This window comes from Anas acuta, chromosome 1 (genome assembly GCF_963932015.1).
Source record: "Anas acuta chromosome 1, bAnaAcu1.1, whole genome shotgun sequence".
Classification (NCBI taxonomy): Eukaryota; Metazoa; Chordata; class Aves; order Anseriformes; family Anatidae; genus Anas; species Anas acuta.
This window is the reverse complement of record NC_088979.1, coordinates 69,463,338-69,481,727: the sequence shown is the minus strand read 5'-3', so window position 1 is coordinate 69,481,727 and position 18,390 is coordinate 69,463,338. Positions and strand designations below refer to the sequence as shown.

The 18,390-nt window shown below is 48.2% G+C and overlaps 1 protein-coding gene and 1 long non-coding RNA gene across 3 annotated transcripts; one reads left to right on the top strand and one right to left on the bottom strand.

The window, feature by feature from the left end:
* Window positions 1-1,824: 1,824 nt before the first annotated feature.
* Window positions 1,825-7,883, bottom strand: CHST7 (carbohydrate sulfotransferase 7). Its single transcript, XM_068681543.1, has one exon. It carries the CDS (start codon window positions 7,778-7,780, stop codon window positions 6,353-6,355), a length of 1,428 nt encoding a protein of 475 aa, XP_068537644.1. The 5' UTR covers window positions 7,781-7,883; the 3' UTR covers window positions 1,825-6,352.
* Window positions 7,884-8,096: 213 nt separating this feature from the next.
* On the top strand, window positions 8,097-9,762 carry LOC137856297 (uncharacterized). 2 transcript variants are annotated; one of them, XR_011096339.1, is made up of 2 exons: window positions 8,097-8,760; window positions 8,861-9,762. It is a non-coding gene; the product is annotated as an uncharacterized lncRNA (long non-coding RNA). The 2 variants fall into 2 exon arrangements; XR_011096340.1 differs by having other exon boundaries at window positions 8,858-9,762.
* The last annotated feature ends 8,628 nt before the right edge of the window (window positions 9,763-18,390 follow it).

Genomic DNA, 18,390 nt, shown 5'->3' with positions numbered 1-18,390 from the left:
CATGTGCATAAATTAGCAAGAGGAGAATAATTTAACAAATTCCTAGCAAAGCATGAAGGACAGTTCATCCACTATCAGGGCAGCATTGGGGCTGCATGGCCGCACACTCGGGGACACAGCTGGATTTTTACCCATCGCAAGTAAACACGCACGTGGCTTGTGTTTACACAAACACAGGGCATTTTCCCTTTCCCCTCGGCTCCTCTCTTCTCAGCAAGCAGGGCAAACGAATTTATGATATTAATTTTGCTCATTGTGATTTATGGTACAGCTGAGCTCTAATACGTTTTGCTCAAATCCTGGCAAAGACAAAGTCACCAGGCTTCTTCCTAGGAAGCTTTGTGTGACGACAGCCCGCTGCAGGGTACTCCAGAGCAAACTGTTTTGCAGCCTTTCCGTGGAGGTCAGCATTACCTCCTTTTCACAGAGCACAAACAAAACGCACAAAGCATCTGTGAGCCACGGGCTTGGCTCTTTTTGTAACATGACAGCCCATTTTTCAGGTTTCAGTGTTCAGTGTGGAACTTTCCACAGGCCACAGGGCTCTTGGATCACAGCTTCACCTGTTGCCTCCACGTGGCTGTCTGCCCTAGCAATCCCTTTCCATTTCTAAATTAGTAGAGTTGCCTCCTAAAAGGAGTGGGGATTTTTTTCCCTCCCTTCCTGCCCCATTTGGAAGCTTCCTTCAGAGCCACACTGGTCTCAAGGTTTTAAAGAAAAAAACACCTTGTTCCACCTTCCAGCCTAAGGCGATTCACTGCCCATGTACAGATGTCTGTTCCCATGCCAGTACTGCCCACAGCTCGATTGCCTGTCCCCCACACCGCTGCTCACTCTGCTGTGCACCACCTCCACCTCCTCTTTCCACCTTTGTTCTGAGGCACAATGAGGCAAATTCTCGAAGATACGGGGCGTCTATTTCTCTTGGCATTTCTCTGTATCTGCTAAAAGCCTGAATTTGTTGTCTTTGAGCCACTGAGACACAGAACACAGCAGTGCTGCCGCACCCTTGCCCTTTCCCCAGCCAGCTCACTTCAGGGTCACCCTGAGAGCCACCGGCACCCCTGACACACTCTGAGTCCTGCTTCAGCCCTTCTGCAAGTGCCAGGCTTCATGCAGGATTGGTTCCTCCCCAGACAGGTCCACCCTGTGGAAAAAAACACCTGCATACAGCTGTTGAGGAGCATGGAAGGGAACTCAATGGTCCTTGGGCTCGATGATCCTTGTGTGTCCCTCCCAGCCGAGGATCCTGTATATTCTTTGGAAGCAATAGATGTCAGTGACACGCACATGAGGCACTGCCAGCACTGGCGCTTCTCAATCCGAAGTGCAAACATCTGTTACTGGGGCCAAGGACACAGCCGAGGGCCTCCTCCAGACACATCTGTTCCGTCTGCGGGTATTAATGGCCGATGCACACAGGATTGCAAAGGATCCCCAAATCCCAGCTGGATCAGGCAGCTCCCACATCACCCCTTTTCCTCACAAGCCAAGCTTGACAGTACTGAGGGGCAATGGGGGGGGGGAAAGAACCTTGTAAAAGCTAAGCAGGAGGGTGCTGCTCCCACCTCAGATCTGCTAGAGGCAATTAAGCTGTGGGGCAATTAAGAAATTCCTTGGGCAGCGTGGGGCTGGAGGAGAAGGCATCAGCGGCAGCGCAGGGATGGCAGCTCCTGGTGGTATTTACATGGCCTTGGTACCCACTGCCATGTGCCTTACGCCGCACCGAGCTTTCCTGTGGGGAAGGCAGAGGTCTGAGCATGCGTGCTGAAGAGAAAAGCAAGGCAGGTTTTGTTCGGTACAAAATAAAGACAGACACACACATACCAAAACCACTTTTACTGAGCACATGCTGGTTTTTTGCATTAATATTTTAACATTAATATATTTGGCCAACTTGGAATGGCAACAGAACACGCATCCCTCACACAGAGGTCAGCTCCCCTGCCTGAACAGGAGCGCTCGTCCCAAAGCACTGACGTGACAGAAGATTTCACAGACTTCTTGGAGAGCGTTTGGAACACAGGCAAAAGACCGCCGCATCCTAACCCTGGTTTCTAAAGAAGAGGGACTGAAATTCCCAAAGAGAATTGAGCCTTAAGCCCAACACGAAACATTTCAGCCTAGATACAGTGAAAGTTTGGCAAAGTTACATGATTAGAAATGAGGAGAGAAATTTGGGAGCACCAGGGAAAGGTCTGATTTCCATTTACCAACACAAGAAATGGGGCCGTGGGTCAGCAGCAGAGCTTAACAGCTCAGTGCTGGGAGCTGTAATCTGCTGGTGCTAAATGCCTGCAGAGGGTGTAAGCCCTACAGAGCCAGCCAGCTTCCAGCCAGCCTGCTGTCCGGAGCCGAGACCGCAGGAGGTACACCTCAACAGCCAGAAACGGGGCCCTTAGCCATAGAAAACCTCAATCTCAATGCCTTTGGATTTAAAAATCCAAGTTGGATTTAAAAGCCTGAGTTTGGGTTTAAAAAAGTCTCTCTCCCATGGCCAGTGTGGCCTTGAAAATTTCTGCTAGCGCAAGACTTGCTCTGACGATCTTGTTTTTGCCATGTTTGTCTCCACGGCGGTAGGTGCCACGTCCAGTTAAATAGGGATGGCGAAATAAGTTCAGAGAGTCCCAGTGCCGGCTGGATTGCAGGGTGATTCTCAGAAAGCACAAGCACCATACTCGCTGTCCCTGTACCCCAAATACCACCAGGGAGGCTGAGTGACAATTCTGCAGGCTGAGGAAAAGGACGGCACGTGCTGCCAGGCGTGCTGGCTCCTTGCTGCCTTCCGAGAGCTCAGCTCTCCACAGAGGTGTTGCTTAATTGCGTTACCGTAAGAAACCCCAAAGTTCTGTGCTGATTTTTATGATCTTACTGAAATCTGTGGTACCGATGCCTGAAGAGAACTTAACAAATAAACTCACAGCTTTTCTTGAAGGACAGGCAGTGAGCAGGGGAACAGGACAGAAATGACCGGAGCGATGCTGAAGCTGTTAAATAAGGAACTTTGCTGCCGTTCTCCATTCCTGCTCTAACGCTTCTCAGGGGATGCTGCACTGGGAGAGCTTTGTGCTGCCAAAAAGAAACCGAGGAAATAAATACTTCTGAGCAATGAAAACATTTCTGTTGTATCTGAAGCGTGTGAGTATGTACCACGGGGATATACAAGTGATGCTCTAGGACTACAAGCAACGCAGAGGCTCGGTAGTTTTTGACTCCGACCTCCAGCATTTCTGACAGTTGTCGCCCAACAATTCAAATCTAACAATTTAAGCACAGGCACAGTGTTGTGACAGAGCAATTAGCAATTCCAGCGTGGAAATGCCGCATCTAGAACACAGGGCTTTGCGTACAATTACGGTGCTCAAGTTTCGACCTCCCTTAAGGCGAACGCGTGACGACCTTTAAGTTAAGTAAAACCAGATGACAGAAATAAGTTGTATAAGCGTTTGTCAGTTTTGTTTCCATTTCCCACCACGGCTCAATGTATTAAAGTTGTTAATTCATTACAAGCAGAGTAAAACAAGCCTACACTTTCCCCAAATCTCAGCCTAAACTACTCAAACTTGCCATTAGGCAACTGCTGCCCAGTCCTGGATGCTCCTGCACATCCTGCTCGAAGATCCTGCTCTGTGCTACTCCATTTTTCCACTCCATATATTCCCTGTTGATCATTTAGCGGAGTCTTCTAATAAACTGTCATGCCCTGAATGCAAAACGGAAATTGCACTTGCTGTATTTTTGTACACTTTGCAGAACAGAGCCCTTTTCACAGCACTCAGAAACCTGCAGGAACCACGCTGGGTCTTAGGAGAACAGCTTGGGGTGAGAAAAAAATTGAATGAATCACTAACAGAAAGAAGAAAGTGCATCAGGGAGCAACTTCCATTGAGAAAAATAAATATGGGTACAGAAAATGCGTCTCTGTCAAGTGTAAAAACTATTTCAGAAGACACTATACGCTGTACAGGTAGTGGATACTTTCAGCTATAAGCACCTCTTGTCTTACCACGATGAACTGAGGCTAAGCACGCGCTTCCAACAACCTCTTTTACAAAAGATCATCACAACCCGCAGTGGCAAGAAGAGATTCCTGGCCAAGGTGAAGCGAATGCTCAACAACTGCACAGTGCAACCCTGTGACTGCAGTGTGCTGAGAAACAAATCAGCAAGCTACCCTGCATTTTGATCTCCCATCTGACGTAAGGAAATTAGTACCGTACTGTCTTTTGGCATGCGATTAAATCGTATTTTCTTCCCAAACCTGTCTGCACAAGCCAGGCTGGGTGTCTGCCAGCTTAGGCTACCCGACACAGGTTATCAAGGCATCAGAACAGGTATTGTTCATCTAAACAAATCCCACTGCTAAATAGCACCACAACATCCAGGGACCGATTCTGCTCTCATGCTTACCTACAGCAGGACACAGAAACATCCCTTAGATAATACAAAGGTGGTTTCCATACAAAATGGGCCCCTGCAATTTTTACCTCAAGCAGAAACCAAACGATGCACAACTGCATGGTGCATGCTACCATGAAATTAGTTGATTCACTCAAAAACACTTTTATGCCTGCACTTTTCCTCAGACAATGACAGCAGCAATGCTTCTACTGCTAATGTACCCTTTGGTGGGAAGGCTGAGGAAGGAAAAGAGCTCAAATAAATTAAGGCTCACCCTAACACCCTGGCATGTTTTACAGCGCAATATGCAAAGCATGAACAACTACAGTGCAATGCAAATGTTTCTTGTAAGACAGTGCAACCCCTTTGAACTGCCTTTATTTCCAGCACTTTATATAAATATAGCTTTGTTCTTGAGCCTGGATTATCCTCAGTTTGAAGTTCGTGTTCTCACTTTGTGTTGGAGGACTGTATGTAAGCGTCCCCACAGCCTCGTACACTCCTGCAGTGCCACTGAGACGCCGTCAGGTTGGAACGGGCTCAAAAGCCGTCCGTAACGAGTTACAGCGCTGTGTCCTCACGTTACACTGAAACCTCCTATCCCCAAATCGAGAAACAGAACGAAGACACTTGCACACACACACACACGCACACCCTTCTCATACAAGCTCCAGAAAGTCTGCAGAAAAATATCATCTGAAAACCCAAAATGAAACTTAGAGTGTTTTTTTTTTTTTCTTCTCATTTTTCTCCCCCCCCCCCCTCCCTTAAATACAAACTTTTATTTGGGAGCTTCTTACACCAAGATGAATTTGCTCAGCCCTGTTAGGAAGCATTTGCTTTTGTCTAAGCACACGCGTGACCAGCTGAGAGGATGTTATTGTTCGGAAGGGATGTGAGCAGGGGAACCTGCGCACAGCACAATGTATCAGTCAGGAAGTTAGGGAAGAAAAGTGATTCACTCATCCAGTTGAGGAAACAAAATGGAAATACCAAGAGTTCACCTTCCAGCTACAGTTATCTCTACGGGTGTCCACAAAAAATATGTTAGCCACCTGTATTGCACGTGAATATCACCATGAAGCTACAGGAATGTATTAAAATACCCAACTTTACAAAAGGGTTACGGATTTCCTTAGAAAAGTTACGATTTAAGAAACAAACATCTCCAAAACACTTAAGCATCCGAACACTTTCCCTGCTCCTACAACCAAATACCCGAGCACTCCAAGGGACAGAGGGGAACTGCAACGAGGAACGGGAAGGAGACAAAGCCACCCACACAGACAGAGCTCACACGGGCTCAGCAAGCACCAACACCAAGGCGTCCTCCCTCGGCGGGACGTCCTCCCGTGGCGTGAGACTCTGGCAGTCGGGCCGTGCATAAACGCCATGAATTTCACAGAAGCCTCCTTTAAGTGTTTTAATAGCAATACAGTTGGACACAACGTGTTTTCATGCTCTGGAAGGGGTGATCCTCTTACGTTAATAACTTTTGAGTCCTCTGATTCCTTACTGAGAGTTGTTGTCCGGGGGATTTTTAAAATTTAACACAGCATTCTTGTTTTCTTTTTACACAACCCCCACTCTTGGCATGGGGTCGCAGTTTCACATCTAGTGGGCCTCAGAGTCCGGCACTGTGCCCTGAGGGCATCTCTTACCGAACACCTCAAGAACGTGTCCCCTCCATCGTCACCTCGGCAGCCGCTCTCCATGGCCTCTTGGCACCCAGCGGGCGCTCAAACCTCCCTCCCTCTGTGTGCCAACGCCAAGGCCAATGCCAACAAGTTCACCAATGCCAACGTGTCCTTCAACGCCAATGTCAATGCCAACATGTCCGCCAATGCCAACATGTCCACCAACGCCAAGGCGGAGGCCCATGAAGCCACTGTTTCCCCGTCTCAGACAGGCCCCCATGCCACGGGGTGTCCTGGCGTTGGTCCCGGGGCCGCTACCGCCCGTCGTCGGGGCTGAGCGGGTAGGCCAGCAGGCTCATGGCCTCGCTGCACGCCGCCTCCACCTGCCGCACCTGCTGGCGGCTGAGGCGCTCCCGCCACGCGTGGACGGCCTCTCGGGCGTCGCGGGCGGAGATGAGGAAGGGCCGCTCGGAGGAGTACGCCTCGCCGCGGGTCATGTTGACCACGAAGGCCTCCATGGCGGGGGGCACGGGCAGCCCGGCGAAGCGCAGCAGACGCCGCAGCTGGGCGCGGGGCTCCCGCACCAGGTCCTCGTAGCGCAGCTGCGTGTAGCGGTGCCGCAGCCCCGACGGGGCGCGTCGTGCCAGCAGCAGGTCGCGCAGCCAGGCCTGGCAGATCACCTCCAGCGCTCCGCCAAGGAAGAACTCAGCACGGTGCTGCGGTGGCGGAGCCCGACCCGCGCCCAGCAGCCCGGGGGGCAGCGGGCCAGGGGGTCCTCTTGGCCGAGGCGCTCCCCGAGGCTCGGCGCGGTGTCGGCTGCGCAGCACCTGGATGCTCTCCCGCAGCAGCGCCTGCTTGGCCTTCAGGCGCGAGTTGTGGACGGCGCGGGGGTCTCGGAAGAGCTGCACCACGCGCAGGTTGAGGCCGGGCTCGCTGAGCAGCGGCAGGAGGGCGCCCAGCTCCAGCAGCCGCACGTCCTTGATGACCACCACCGGGTACTTGCGGCACTCGGCCTCCAGCTCCCGCAGCGCCCGCGGCGGGCAGCGCTGCTCGCAGGCGGCGCCGTCGATCAGCCCCACCTCGGCGCGGGGCCGCGGGGCGGCGGGGCAGAGCGGGGCCGAGCAGATCACCTTGTTGGTGCGCCAGCCGAAGATGCCGGCCGTGGTCAGGTTGGGGGAGCCGGGGGCCAGCGGGTCGCGGGGCCCGGCCGGGGCGGCGTAGAGGCGCAGCACGGAGAAGTCGCAGCGGAAGAGGGAGCGCAGCATGTCCCGCAGGGCGCCCTGCAGGCTGAGCGCGTCTCCCGGGTACAGCGCCTGCCACAGGTGCCACATGGGCTCGTAGAGGTAGAAGACGTCGGGGTGCTGGTTGAACAGCTCCCCCACGAAGGACGAGCCCGTGCGCCAGGTGGCGTGCAGGTAGATGTGCCGCTTGCCCGCCGCCGCCCCGGTGCCGTTCCCCGCCGCCCCTCCGCCGCCTTCCTCCTCGCCCTCCTCCTCCTCCTCGTCCTCCTCGTCGCCCGTGGGCGCCGGGCGCTGCTCCCAGCCCCACTCGCTCAGCGCCTCCTCCAGGCTGGGGCAGCGCCGCAGCAGCGGCTCCTCGTCCCCCCGCGCCCTCCTGGCCCCGTAGTCCAGCGCGTAGGGCACCAGCAGCAGCAGCAGCAGCGTGTAGAGCCCCAGCACCACGGCCAGGCGCCGCGGCTCCCCCCGCCAGCACCAGCACCACCGCCGCCGCCGGCCCTTCATGGCTGGGGGCGGCCCCGGCCCGGCCCGGCCCGGCTCGGCTCGGCTCGGCGGGGAGGGGAGGGGAGGGCGGCGAAGTTAGCGGCGGGGGTGTGGGCTGCGGGCGGCCCTCCCCGCCGGGAGCACGCCCACGGGCACCGCCGCCTCCTCCTCCTCCTCCTCCTCCTCCTCCTCCTGCTCTTCCTCCTCCTCCTCCTCCTCCTCCCCGCGGAAGCGGCCGCACCTGCCCCGCCGCAGGGCCGGGGGCTCCGGGGGTGCGGGGCCGGCTCCCGACGTCTCCCGGCGCTGCGGGGAATGAAGGCGGCGAGGAGAGGTGCGGGTGTGTCTGCAGGCTGCGGTGGGTTTGGGGCGGGCTGCAGGAGGGGAGCTGCTGGGGCTGTCCCCCAGGGTTTGGGTTTTGGGGGCTGGGGGTGGGCAGCCCGCGAGTGAGGCGGGTCCTGCAGCCCGCACGCCCAGCACCTGATCCCCCTCTGACAGCCGCTCTCCCTGCTGACAACGGGAACAGTAACATCACCGACTCCGTCTTCAGCATCCGCTTTTTTAGGCTTTCCAGAGTAAGTTAAATAAATCTCTTCATCTGAGCTGCACAGCCAACAGGAGGTCGATCCCAGGTGCTTAAATACGAAAACACAGACTCAAAATCCAGCGCAGCCCCTGCCTGTCCGGGGGAGATGCTGACGGGACCAACACGGTGGGTCACGACCCCCTGTGCACCTGACAGAGAGGCGATGTCCCCGTCCTGCTGGCTGTGCTGCCCGTCCTAACCTCGAGGCAGCGCAGGAATCAACAGCTAAGCACAGCACTCAGAGAGAAATTCAGCCGGGATGACATGGTCCTCACCCGCAGCCGGTGCTGTCTTTGCCTGCAGAGCAGTCTGTGCGCTGCGTACCCACCTGTGCCATCACCTTCACCAACGATACCACACAAAACAGCAGGCAGAAATGACCCCCTAGTTATACAGCTTCTAAAAATGCTCCTATAGTGTAAGTATATAGCTACAGAGTCTGCAACTGCTCTTGCATTTTTCTGCCTGAGTGAGTAGACGATAACCAATACCCTTATTTCGGATTTATTTGGTAGCAGAAGAGAAACACAGAGCGCCGGGAGAGAAAAAGAGCGGTCCTGCTCTGTCCAGGTGGTGAGCCAGCAGCCTGCCTGCTAACACTTTCTTTGACCTCTGTTAAGTACGTGTTAAAGACTTGGCTTCCTGCGGTTTATGGCGTGCTGAGTGAGGAGGTGAAGCCAAACAAGACTCCTGGACTCCTGAGCAGGAGAATGTAAAAATGATGGCATCTGAAAGGAACTCCCGTCCCAACATACAGTTCCCTGCGTACAGTCATTGTGGCTTTGGGCATTTTAAACAGTCAGATAAATCAGCCTGAGCTTCAGCTCCACCTTTGGTAAGGCCAGGATTTCATCTCGACCCTCCCACAACTAAAGGAGGCGGACAGAATAAAAACACTTGCCAAAAATGGGTCATGGGCTTGCCAAAAAAACTTGACCTATACAAAGTAGATGCTTATCTAGTAGTTTGAGGAGGTACCTCCAGCATGGTTGACATCATGCATGATAATAATTTTGGAGGATTTACCAACTTACGCTTTCTGGGACAGGATCCTGAGAAGTACAGAGGAGTGTGGTTATATGTGAGCTACTGGGGTTTTCCCTTTATATGACATTTCACAGGGTAAGACAAACGAGAAACCAATGAAATAAATATACGCATTTTTGGTTTGTTTTGTTTTTTCAGACAATGGGGCTACAAACTTCTATGGCTACTGTTCTGGAAAAGGCAGAAAACACAAATCACTTTACCACAGGCTGTTTTTACTGATAGAAAAATGTGGGAAGTTCTCGAAAGATTATCAAACCAAACAAGAACCACAGTAAATGTTTTGTTCTGTGCCTTTGCAGCGAGGCTCCTGTGCTGAAGCGGGATTAGCCTGTAAATGGTTGCTTTGGTTCTCTTGGGGTTGTTTTTTTTTTTTTTTTTTTTTTTAAATGTTTATTTGGTTTTATTTTGTGTTTTTGGAGTAGGGAGAGAGCACAAATCCCAACAAAGCTGGTATTCATGCTGCAGCTGATGGGGCGCTTTCACAAACCTGAAATCACCTCTTTCCAGCCTTGTGATGGGTCATGAGAAGTATCAGATCTGAACACTCAGGAGCTGATTGCAGGTCCTAAAATAGCAGGGAGATCAGCCATGGCTTGTCTTGGTTTTCAGTTCGATATGGCTCTGTCCTATCTGCCACTAACAGTGGCGATAAGGGGGGCGATGTCCCCCACCTAGGCTTTTCTATGAATCATAAAGTCACGACCTAAATAGACTGATGATCTTCATTTCCTTCCAAGAAGAGCATGATAATTCAGTGCGGGAGAGAGGCAGGCAGATAGGTTCTTTGTTCATACGCGAAGCAGCCCGACTGTTTGGCATCTAGCTTCTGCCATTTCTTGGTGATAATTCTGTGCTTTATACTATTATATAAAGGAAAAAAAAAAAAAAAAAAAGTATGTACATTTAGCACGTTCAGCATAATTTAGTGTAGCAGTGTTTCCATTCTAGTTTCCAAGTTTGTCAACGAAAGCACTGGCTGCTTTCAATCTAACACAGCACGGGCTTCCTGTGTGTTATCTCTTTTAGCTTAATTTTTGCTCTTCCGTCTCCCACAGCTCTGTGACTGACAAGAAAGCCAGTAGATGTTGGAATGCCGTGCTTCAGCCCCGGAATAATTTCTGTCAGAGGTTTTAAAATAGAAATAGTTGCCTCTCTCTCTCTGTTCATCTTTCAGATCATGCGTGCTCTTGTCATTTTCAAAGAGCACTTTGATTAAAAATAACTTGATTAGCTGATAAAATTAAATATGCTTTGCAAGAGGAGCATTAGCCTCAAACATCCTGGCTGTTAATGAGCACTGTGCTCGCACATATTGTCACTTACAGGCTTCAGCCAAAAGGAAGTCCGTGGTTAATGACAGCTTCAGAAACTTAGAGAAGCCGACAAGCTGGGACAACAGTTTTCTCTATTTCTTTTTGCCTTTTTTGAAGGCTCTTTGTCGTCAGATGTTTCAACGTGTGCAGTACCACGTGCGTCACCTGTGGGACCGGTCCTCGTAGCTCATGGTTAAGAGGAGCATTTCTGAGAGTAGCGGGAGGGCTGGTGGCACAAGGAGCCTGACGGGTTGCAGGAGGGCTCACAGCAGTGGGATTTCCCCCAAAGAGGAACAGAGAGCAAGAGCCTTTAGGCCAGCAATATCGCAGGAGTTTTGAGGGAGAGATCTAGAAGAGATGAAATGTGAGGAGGCTTTAGCCGAGGGGCTGGTGAGCAGCCTGTGTAAGAGTGGGAAGCTACAAGACCCCGGAGAACTGGCAAAGTCATAAAGGCTGCTCAGTGCCACCCAGCAAGATGCCAGGCACAGCACGTGAGCTGGGAAAGTGCCTGGATGAAGCCAGATGAGCCTGCAGCATGCTTTTGGGCTAAGGGATGCTTAATAGCATGGTTCAGCAAACGCAAACCAGCCTTCAGCCTGACAGGCACCCGACAAGGCCGAAAGAACCACAGTCATTCCATTTCCACTTCCAGATTTTAAAGATTAACCTATTATTAATACGGTACACTCCAAGTGTCAGCGTGGGGATTTCCTGTGGACTTGGCTTCCTTTTCTGGTTTTCCATGGCGCAGCTTTACCAAGAATGGGAGATATGGGTTTTAAAATGTCAACATTTAAAAAGAACTTTTTTTTTTTTTTTTTTTTTTTTTTTTTTTTTTAAATCATATTGTGGTCCATTTCATGTAACTGGTGATCTTCTGAGCTCCTCTAAGAAAGGAAGACAATGTCCTCATTGAAAGTAATAGAAGATGCTACTCTGGAAACTCAGATAAATCAGTTAAGTGGCGATGAAAGGAGAAAACATGTATTCCACACTAAAACTCAATGTTAATGCAACCTGAGTATTTCCAAGCTATGCCAAGGGTGACTCTATTTTGGAGTATTTAAGACTGCAGAGGGCTTGTGCTGCACAAATAGCCAGCACCTCCTGAAAGCCTCCCCAAGCCTGACAATTGACAGTAGCTGCTGAACAAGGATTATTCCGACAGGAATGTGCTCAGTCTCCCAGTTCCAAGTTCAAGAAGTGCCTCAACACAAAGACGGGTGTGATATAACAATTTTTAATGGCAGCCACCACGAATCTTTTTTGTTTTCTCTCATTGCCGCAGACATGCTGTTGCAGGATTAAAGATGCTGATTAAGAATAACAGCAAGCTTTCGCAACTCAACAAGTTAAGCCATTGTGCCGGTATAATTAGGGAACTAAATCTTTTGCAGTTCAGTCAAGCAAAGAAAATAACTAGAAAATTTGAAACCTATTTTTAACAGGGGATTTTTTTTTTTTTTTTTCTCAAAAATCCCTCTGACAGCCATTGCCACAAACTACGTGCGGGTCTCCTGTGCCTTCACAACTCAACACTTTCATGCACAGAATATAATCTTTGGGCTGAGAAGCTGTCTGCCTTTTTAGTCATTTTAGTCTTACATGCAAATTCATACTTGCATGTGTAAATGAAAATGCTGAGGGCTCAGTCACCACACCTGCTGTATATATTCGTCCCTACGGCTTTCTAAAGATTATTTTGTAAATTCGTAATTTCTGATGTGAATAATTTCCTGGAGACATTACTGTGCATTATGGGAGAAAGACAAGTGCTGTAATGTATAATTCACTTGAAATCTATTCCTGTATATCCTTGTGCCAGGGGATCTAACTGGTATGAGGAAAATGTTAACAGGCAAAAGGTGGTGATTCTGGGAAACTCCTTGGTTGCTGTGACCTATGAAGACCAGGCTAGTTTCCTGGCTGTCATTGCGGGCTGTTCCTGAGGAAGTCTCTCCTGGTTTTGTTGTGCTGACTGGGGTTTCCCAATTTGAAGGGCAGTCAGGAGTCTGGTGGTTTTTTGTTTTTTTTTTTTTTTCTTTTTTTCTTTTTTTTTTTTCCCCAGCTGCCTAATGAATGCAACATTTAAAACTCGCTGCTACTCCTTTGGGCTTTCACTGCAAGCTGTACAAAATTTGGGCATCATAGCATAACTATGTGGCTGAAACACACAATTTATTTAGTAATGCATCTGTGTGCTTAAAACACTAGGTGAAAACCATATTGATTTGACTGTAACCTCTGCCAACAAAGAACTTGCACGCTAGCTCAGCGCACTTCCTCAGGCATTGCAGGACAGCCCTGCCTAGGTTTCCAGTGTTACCATTTCATTTCATTTGCTCCTGGGCAGAAACCCTTGGCACATCCACCTGAAGCTGCGCTCAACTTAGCTTATCATAAGCTACTAGAAATCAATACTTATCAAATAAAGTCTTCCTGCTTAAAAGTTTAAAATAAGTTTTATATATTGTACAGTTTATTCTATGAAAAAACATGTTATTTGTCTGTTAGGACAAGAGAAGATTTCCTCGTAGACCTCACACACATCTAGATGCGTGCAGACTCACAGATGTCTGAGAATCGCTGCAACAAACAATTGCATTAACATGCACATCAGCTGTCACGAATATTTTCCTCCTGCATCACGCTCAGTCTCACACATTTGTAGTTCTCAGAGGCAGGAGGTATTTGCTTTGTGACACTGCAGAATGAGAACAGGATACAGCAGTTTCACAGTCCCAGGACAGGCACCTGGTAACTGCACACTGTGTTGTCAGGACTGAGCTCAGGTGGGAGTAAGAAGTAAAGGATGCCTGAGGTATCAGCACTCTGGCAGGAAAAAAAAAAAAAAAAAAGTAATGGGGACAAGTGGTTGAACATAAGAAAACCACACGGTAAAAGGTCATTACAGGATATGGTAGCTGCTTTACAAATGAGAGATAACTAATGTTCTAGCTGCACAACAACAACAAAAATCACATGCAGTTGCAGAGCTTCTGTGGAAATTAACGTGAACCATTCAGCTCAAGCACAAAGCATATAAATTCAGCCTGAAAGCTTCAAGCTGGTCTCAGCACAGTTTCTGCAATGTTCCTTTTGTTCTCTGCGCAGGAGAAATTTCTGCCCGTTCTGCCTATCGCCTTTGGGTGATATATACTATTCTCTGCCCAGGCAGGCTTCCTGCATCCTGTATTAGCTGCTGGGCTTGGGTGTACGGAGAGGACCACGTAGGTATTACTGGCAGCAGGACTGAATGGGTCAAATCAGGCTGCTCCAGCTTGCCCTCCACAACATTCACCAGCTGAGCAGATATTAAAGTTCCCCATACCTCTGCTCTGCATGCAAGAAATTTTCTCCAAGTCTTTGCTACATTTTTTTGTTAACTTTGCTTTTATCCTGCCTTCGCTGTCTTCAGTCCTCTTGCCTAGAGCGGTTTTCTTGATCCTCCAGCTGGACGGCGCAGCCACCCAGCCTCCAAGGCTCCCTGTCCCACCTGCTACCAAGGCAGGGGGCTACTGTGGGCTTTTCACATTTGTTTTGATACTGGGGAGAAGTGGAGGGAAGCCCCTGTTTTACATCTTGTTTTTACAAATCGCCATATTTTGTGGTTTTAATGTTCTTATTCTTTTTTTGGTGTGTGTGCGATTTCCCCTTCAACCTGCTGTTAAGACACACCTCCTGAAAATACTGTAAGACTACTGGTAAAACAGAAAGTTTTACAAAATTTTCAAGTATTTTAAGTCTTGGAAGTTGTTGCCACAGCTACCTCCGTCTGAGTTGTGACCTGTTTTTCAAGCAGGATGCCTTTGATCCTGACCTTCCCCGCAGACGGCCCTGGGCTAGGCCGTATTGGGGTCCTGGGCAGGGTGCGGGGAGCCCTGAGGGGCTGGGCAGAGACAGTGAGATCTGTGGGTGCCCTCAGGGGCCTGGCACCTCGTAACTGATGTTTTTCTGTGCTCTTGGCTTTCATTTCTGTCAAAAGTCACTGTGAGGGATGTGCAGGATAGGCGCCTACGTCTGGGCTGACTCACTGGTATGAGGTCCAGGCTCTCCCACCTGTACTCACTGAAAGAAGAGAAACACATTAGTGGGTTTTGTCTTGTAAGGGTTAGGGTACAATAGGTGTACATATTCTCCTCATCTCCTCAAGGTGAGCATAACACCAGCATCACAGGGATGTATCTCTGCTTGGTCTCCCTGTTAGACCAAGAGCTGCTTTGCAGGAGGGAGGTGACCTCTTGGGTACTGGGACTGACTCAATAACGTCTCTGCCACGAAAAATTACGCCTGCCTCTGAACCAAGCAACTCTAGACAGCTGAACAGTCCCTTTACGTTTCAGCTATTTGGGGGTTTTATCTACTTTGTCTTGGTGAAAAGGCTTCTATATAGATTTTACCCAAACTCACAGTCTGTGACTTGAAATAAAGGAGTTTCTTAGCTGTGGTATCACCTCACCTCTTGCATAACTCAGCCATTGCAGACTGTTGCTTGATAAGCCCTGAGGACCTCCTTTGAAGTTCTGGCTGAAGCCATCTTCTGAGAGACACCTCCCAATTACGCAGAGCAGGGCAGGAGAACACGGGTGCCTTCCACCTGTCCAGCTCCCTGGCATCTTACTGACGGTCGTCAAGGGTATCAGTCTGTCCAGTCATGCCCAGTGTTTTGGGAAACTTGAACCTCTGTTCCCTTATTCTTGATCTATTTTGTTTGTTGCTCTTCTTATGACTCTTTTTTTTTCTAATTCACAGCTTCAACCCTCTCCATCCACGAGTACCTTGGTTTTGATGTATCTCACCTTATGGAACTGACAAAAAGGCTTTGTAAAATGATAATATAAACGTATAATGATAATCTAAATCAACACTTTTACATACTTTGGTTTTACTGACTTCCTAGGGATTGCTCAGTGTCATCCCTCTTCCCCTGGGGAAGCCTGGCAGTTACCCTGCAAGGAAGTCAAATGGGTCAGTTTGCTTAAATGTTTTGTCTGGGATCTAAGATGCCTTGTGTCTATTTACTTGGTTAACTTATCTTTGTCCTGCGGGAGACCTGAAAAAAAATGGTGGATCTCTTTAAACAGCTCCTGTAAAAACAATTAAAGTAATTAAAATTATCTGTGTTTGTATTGCGAGACCTGTTTTCCTTTCCTACGTCACCCAAATTAGAGTTCCCTGTGATCTGAGTACCACCCTTGGATTTTGCAGGACTCAGTTTTCCTGCCTTGACCACAATCCCTTCTGCCCCATGACATGCTCAAGCAGAAAGCATTTAACATCTTTCCTGACTTAATTAGCGATGCCTCCAACTGACTCATGATGAAAGTAATACTAGCATCAACACCAAACTACGTGGCTTTGCTAAATGCTCTCTGTCTCAATTTGTGCTGCCAGAAGACAGTCAAGAAAATCAAAGCAATTTGATAGTAAATCATAGTGATACGTCTCAAATGTTCAAGTGATGGACATTAGTCAGTCATCAGTACCTTCATCAGCAATCAGTATGTAAGTAGTCAGCTTCTCAGCTTTAAAAATACACAGGTTTTCACTGCAATCCAAAACATCTTACACAGTGCTTGCAGGAAGTGAGAGGTATGAGAGGATTTTAAAATTTTTAAAAAATTGATCCCTTTCAATTTGGAAAAAAAGTGGACCAAATGAAACAGCACATGGCTAATATTTAAATCCCAATTGATTTGGCAATTAAACTGGATTACTGCATTTCTATTGTCATTTTAAGATGCATAATTTTGCAGTTAAAGAATAAAAAATAACTGATTTTCTCAGTCTCTTTTTGAGTAACGTGCGTTTTACAACAGATTATAGAAAATAGCTTAAACAAAACCAGTGTGGGGATTTCCTGTCTTCACCTTTGCAGTTCTGCTGCTTATGGTAGCTGCCTGCTCCTCAGTACCACCCTGTGTCAGCCTGTGTTAGTCCAGAAGCAGTGTCCTCAGAAGGTGACTCTTGCTTCCACTTCGGATGCTGATGCAGGAATTATAAGCTTATCAACACAAAACTTTTTTTTTTTTTTTTTGTTTGGTTTGGTAGAGTGGTGTCTGCCCTAGCCCTTCAGCCTTTCCGTACTCGTGTAACACATGTAACCCATTGAGAGAAATGCGACTTATTATGCATTCCTGATGTAGAAAACTGTATTTAGAGGTCAAAACACAATGAAATTAAATCAAGAAAAGATGTCACCAAAATGTATAATGCTAAATTGTAATAAAAACAATTAAAACTCAAATGAGATTAAAGTCAATTTGGTCAATACCAAAACAATGAATAGCATGATAACCTTTCCTTATATAAACTCTAAATATGACTTTGAGTTTGAACAAGAAGTCCAGGCTAGGACTGGAGAATTTTACTGAATAAATTATAAAATGTAGCTGAACAGAAAAGCAGAACTATTTGTTTTTGAACCACAAACTCAGGCCCAATTGCGGAACTCCCTTCAGTTTTTGCTATGATGAGGGGACTTTGCTATGATGACAGGATACTCCTGTTATTCTCACATTACTGGCACAGTGCCTTTATAACATAAACATTAGCAAAATCATTTCAGTGGGAATCCTAACAGACCTTAATTAGAGTAGAGCACAGTCTCAGATCTCTAGGTAATTTGAGCTGCATAAAGTAGTGTAGAGGCTCTCCTTATGAAAATATTTAGAATCATGTTAAATCAGGGGAAATTTTTCTCACATTCATTCTCCTATGCCTGGCCTTACTGTCAGCTTTTTATTTTTTTATTATTTTTTTTTCCCCAAGCCTACAGTTTTCAGCTCTACAAAATCACTTCACTGGTCCCACTGGTGGAGACCTCCCTGCAGCTTTGGCCAGAGCCCCGATGATGTACTCTGAGCTTCTGCACTCCTTGAGCTCCTGGTGGCCCTCACTGTTGCCTGGCTAGACATTCTGGACAAATATAAAACGTCTGGTTGGACACACACATGCTTGACGCATAAGGAGTGATTGTAGGAGCCCAGATGATGTGTGTGTTCACAGCAGATTTGATGCATCTAACATGTTTGAAGGACTTCTTGGCTTTGCTGCTGGTTTCTTGGGCTCCATACAGCCATGCTATAGCGCTGCCAGCTATAGACATGCTCCCCTTACTCATGGCATGCATGAAGCTTTCACTTCCATTGTCACAAGAAAAAAAAAGTAGAAAACTATGGGGACGGATGTCTCTGGCAACAATAACCAATCAGAGAAAACAGAAGGTGGGCAAAAGCCAGGATGCTGTTTTCCCAGCCCTCGGGGCTGTGGAAGGGCAGAGTCTGGGACTGCAGGCAAGGAGCTCCTCACATGAAGTGATGTTTTCTTACATAGCCCTTCTCGCTGCTTTGAGGGGAACAGGACAGCCTCTGGGAGGCTTAACTGTTGATATGGGCATGTTTTCTGAAAGTTTTCTGTTTTGGAAAGTCTGGAAAGCCAGTCTTTCCTCAAATATCAGACACCTCAGGCTCTCTCTCTCTTTTTTTTTTTTTTTTAATGGATTTTATACACTTCAGCCTCCAAGATTTCTAGATCACTTAGGTATGAGACTCATATCCACTCAAATTTGAAGTAGGCCACCAGCTTGTAAAAATGCAATCATTTTTAAGCAAAAAAATTAAAAACTGCTCTCTGTTTTCCGTATTACAGACTCCATTGTTCTGATGTCTTTCTCCATAAAAACA

Coding starts and splice junctions, on each gene's coding strand:
- CHST7 (XM_068681543.1), bottom strand. CDS start 7,780: ATGAAGGGCCGGCGGCGGCGGTGGTGCTGGTGCTGGCGGGGGGAGCCG.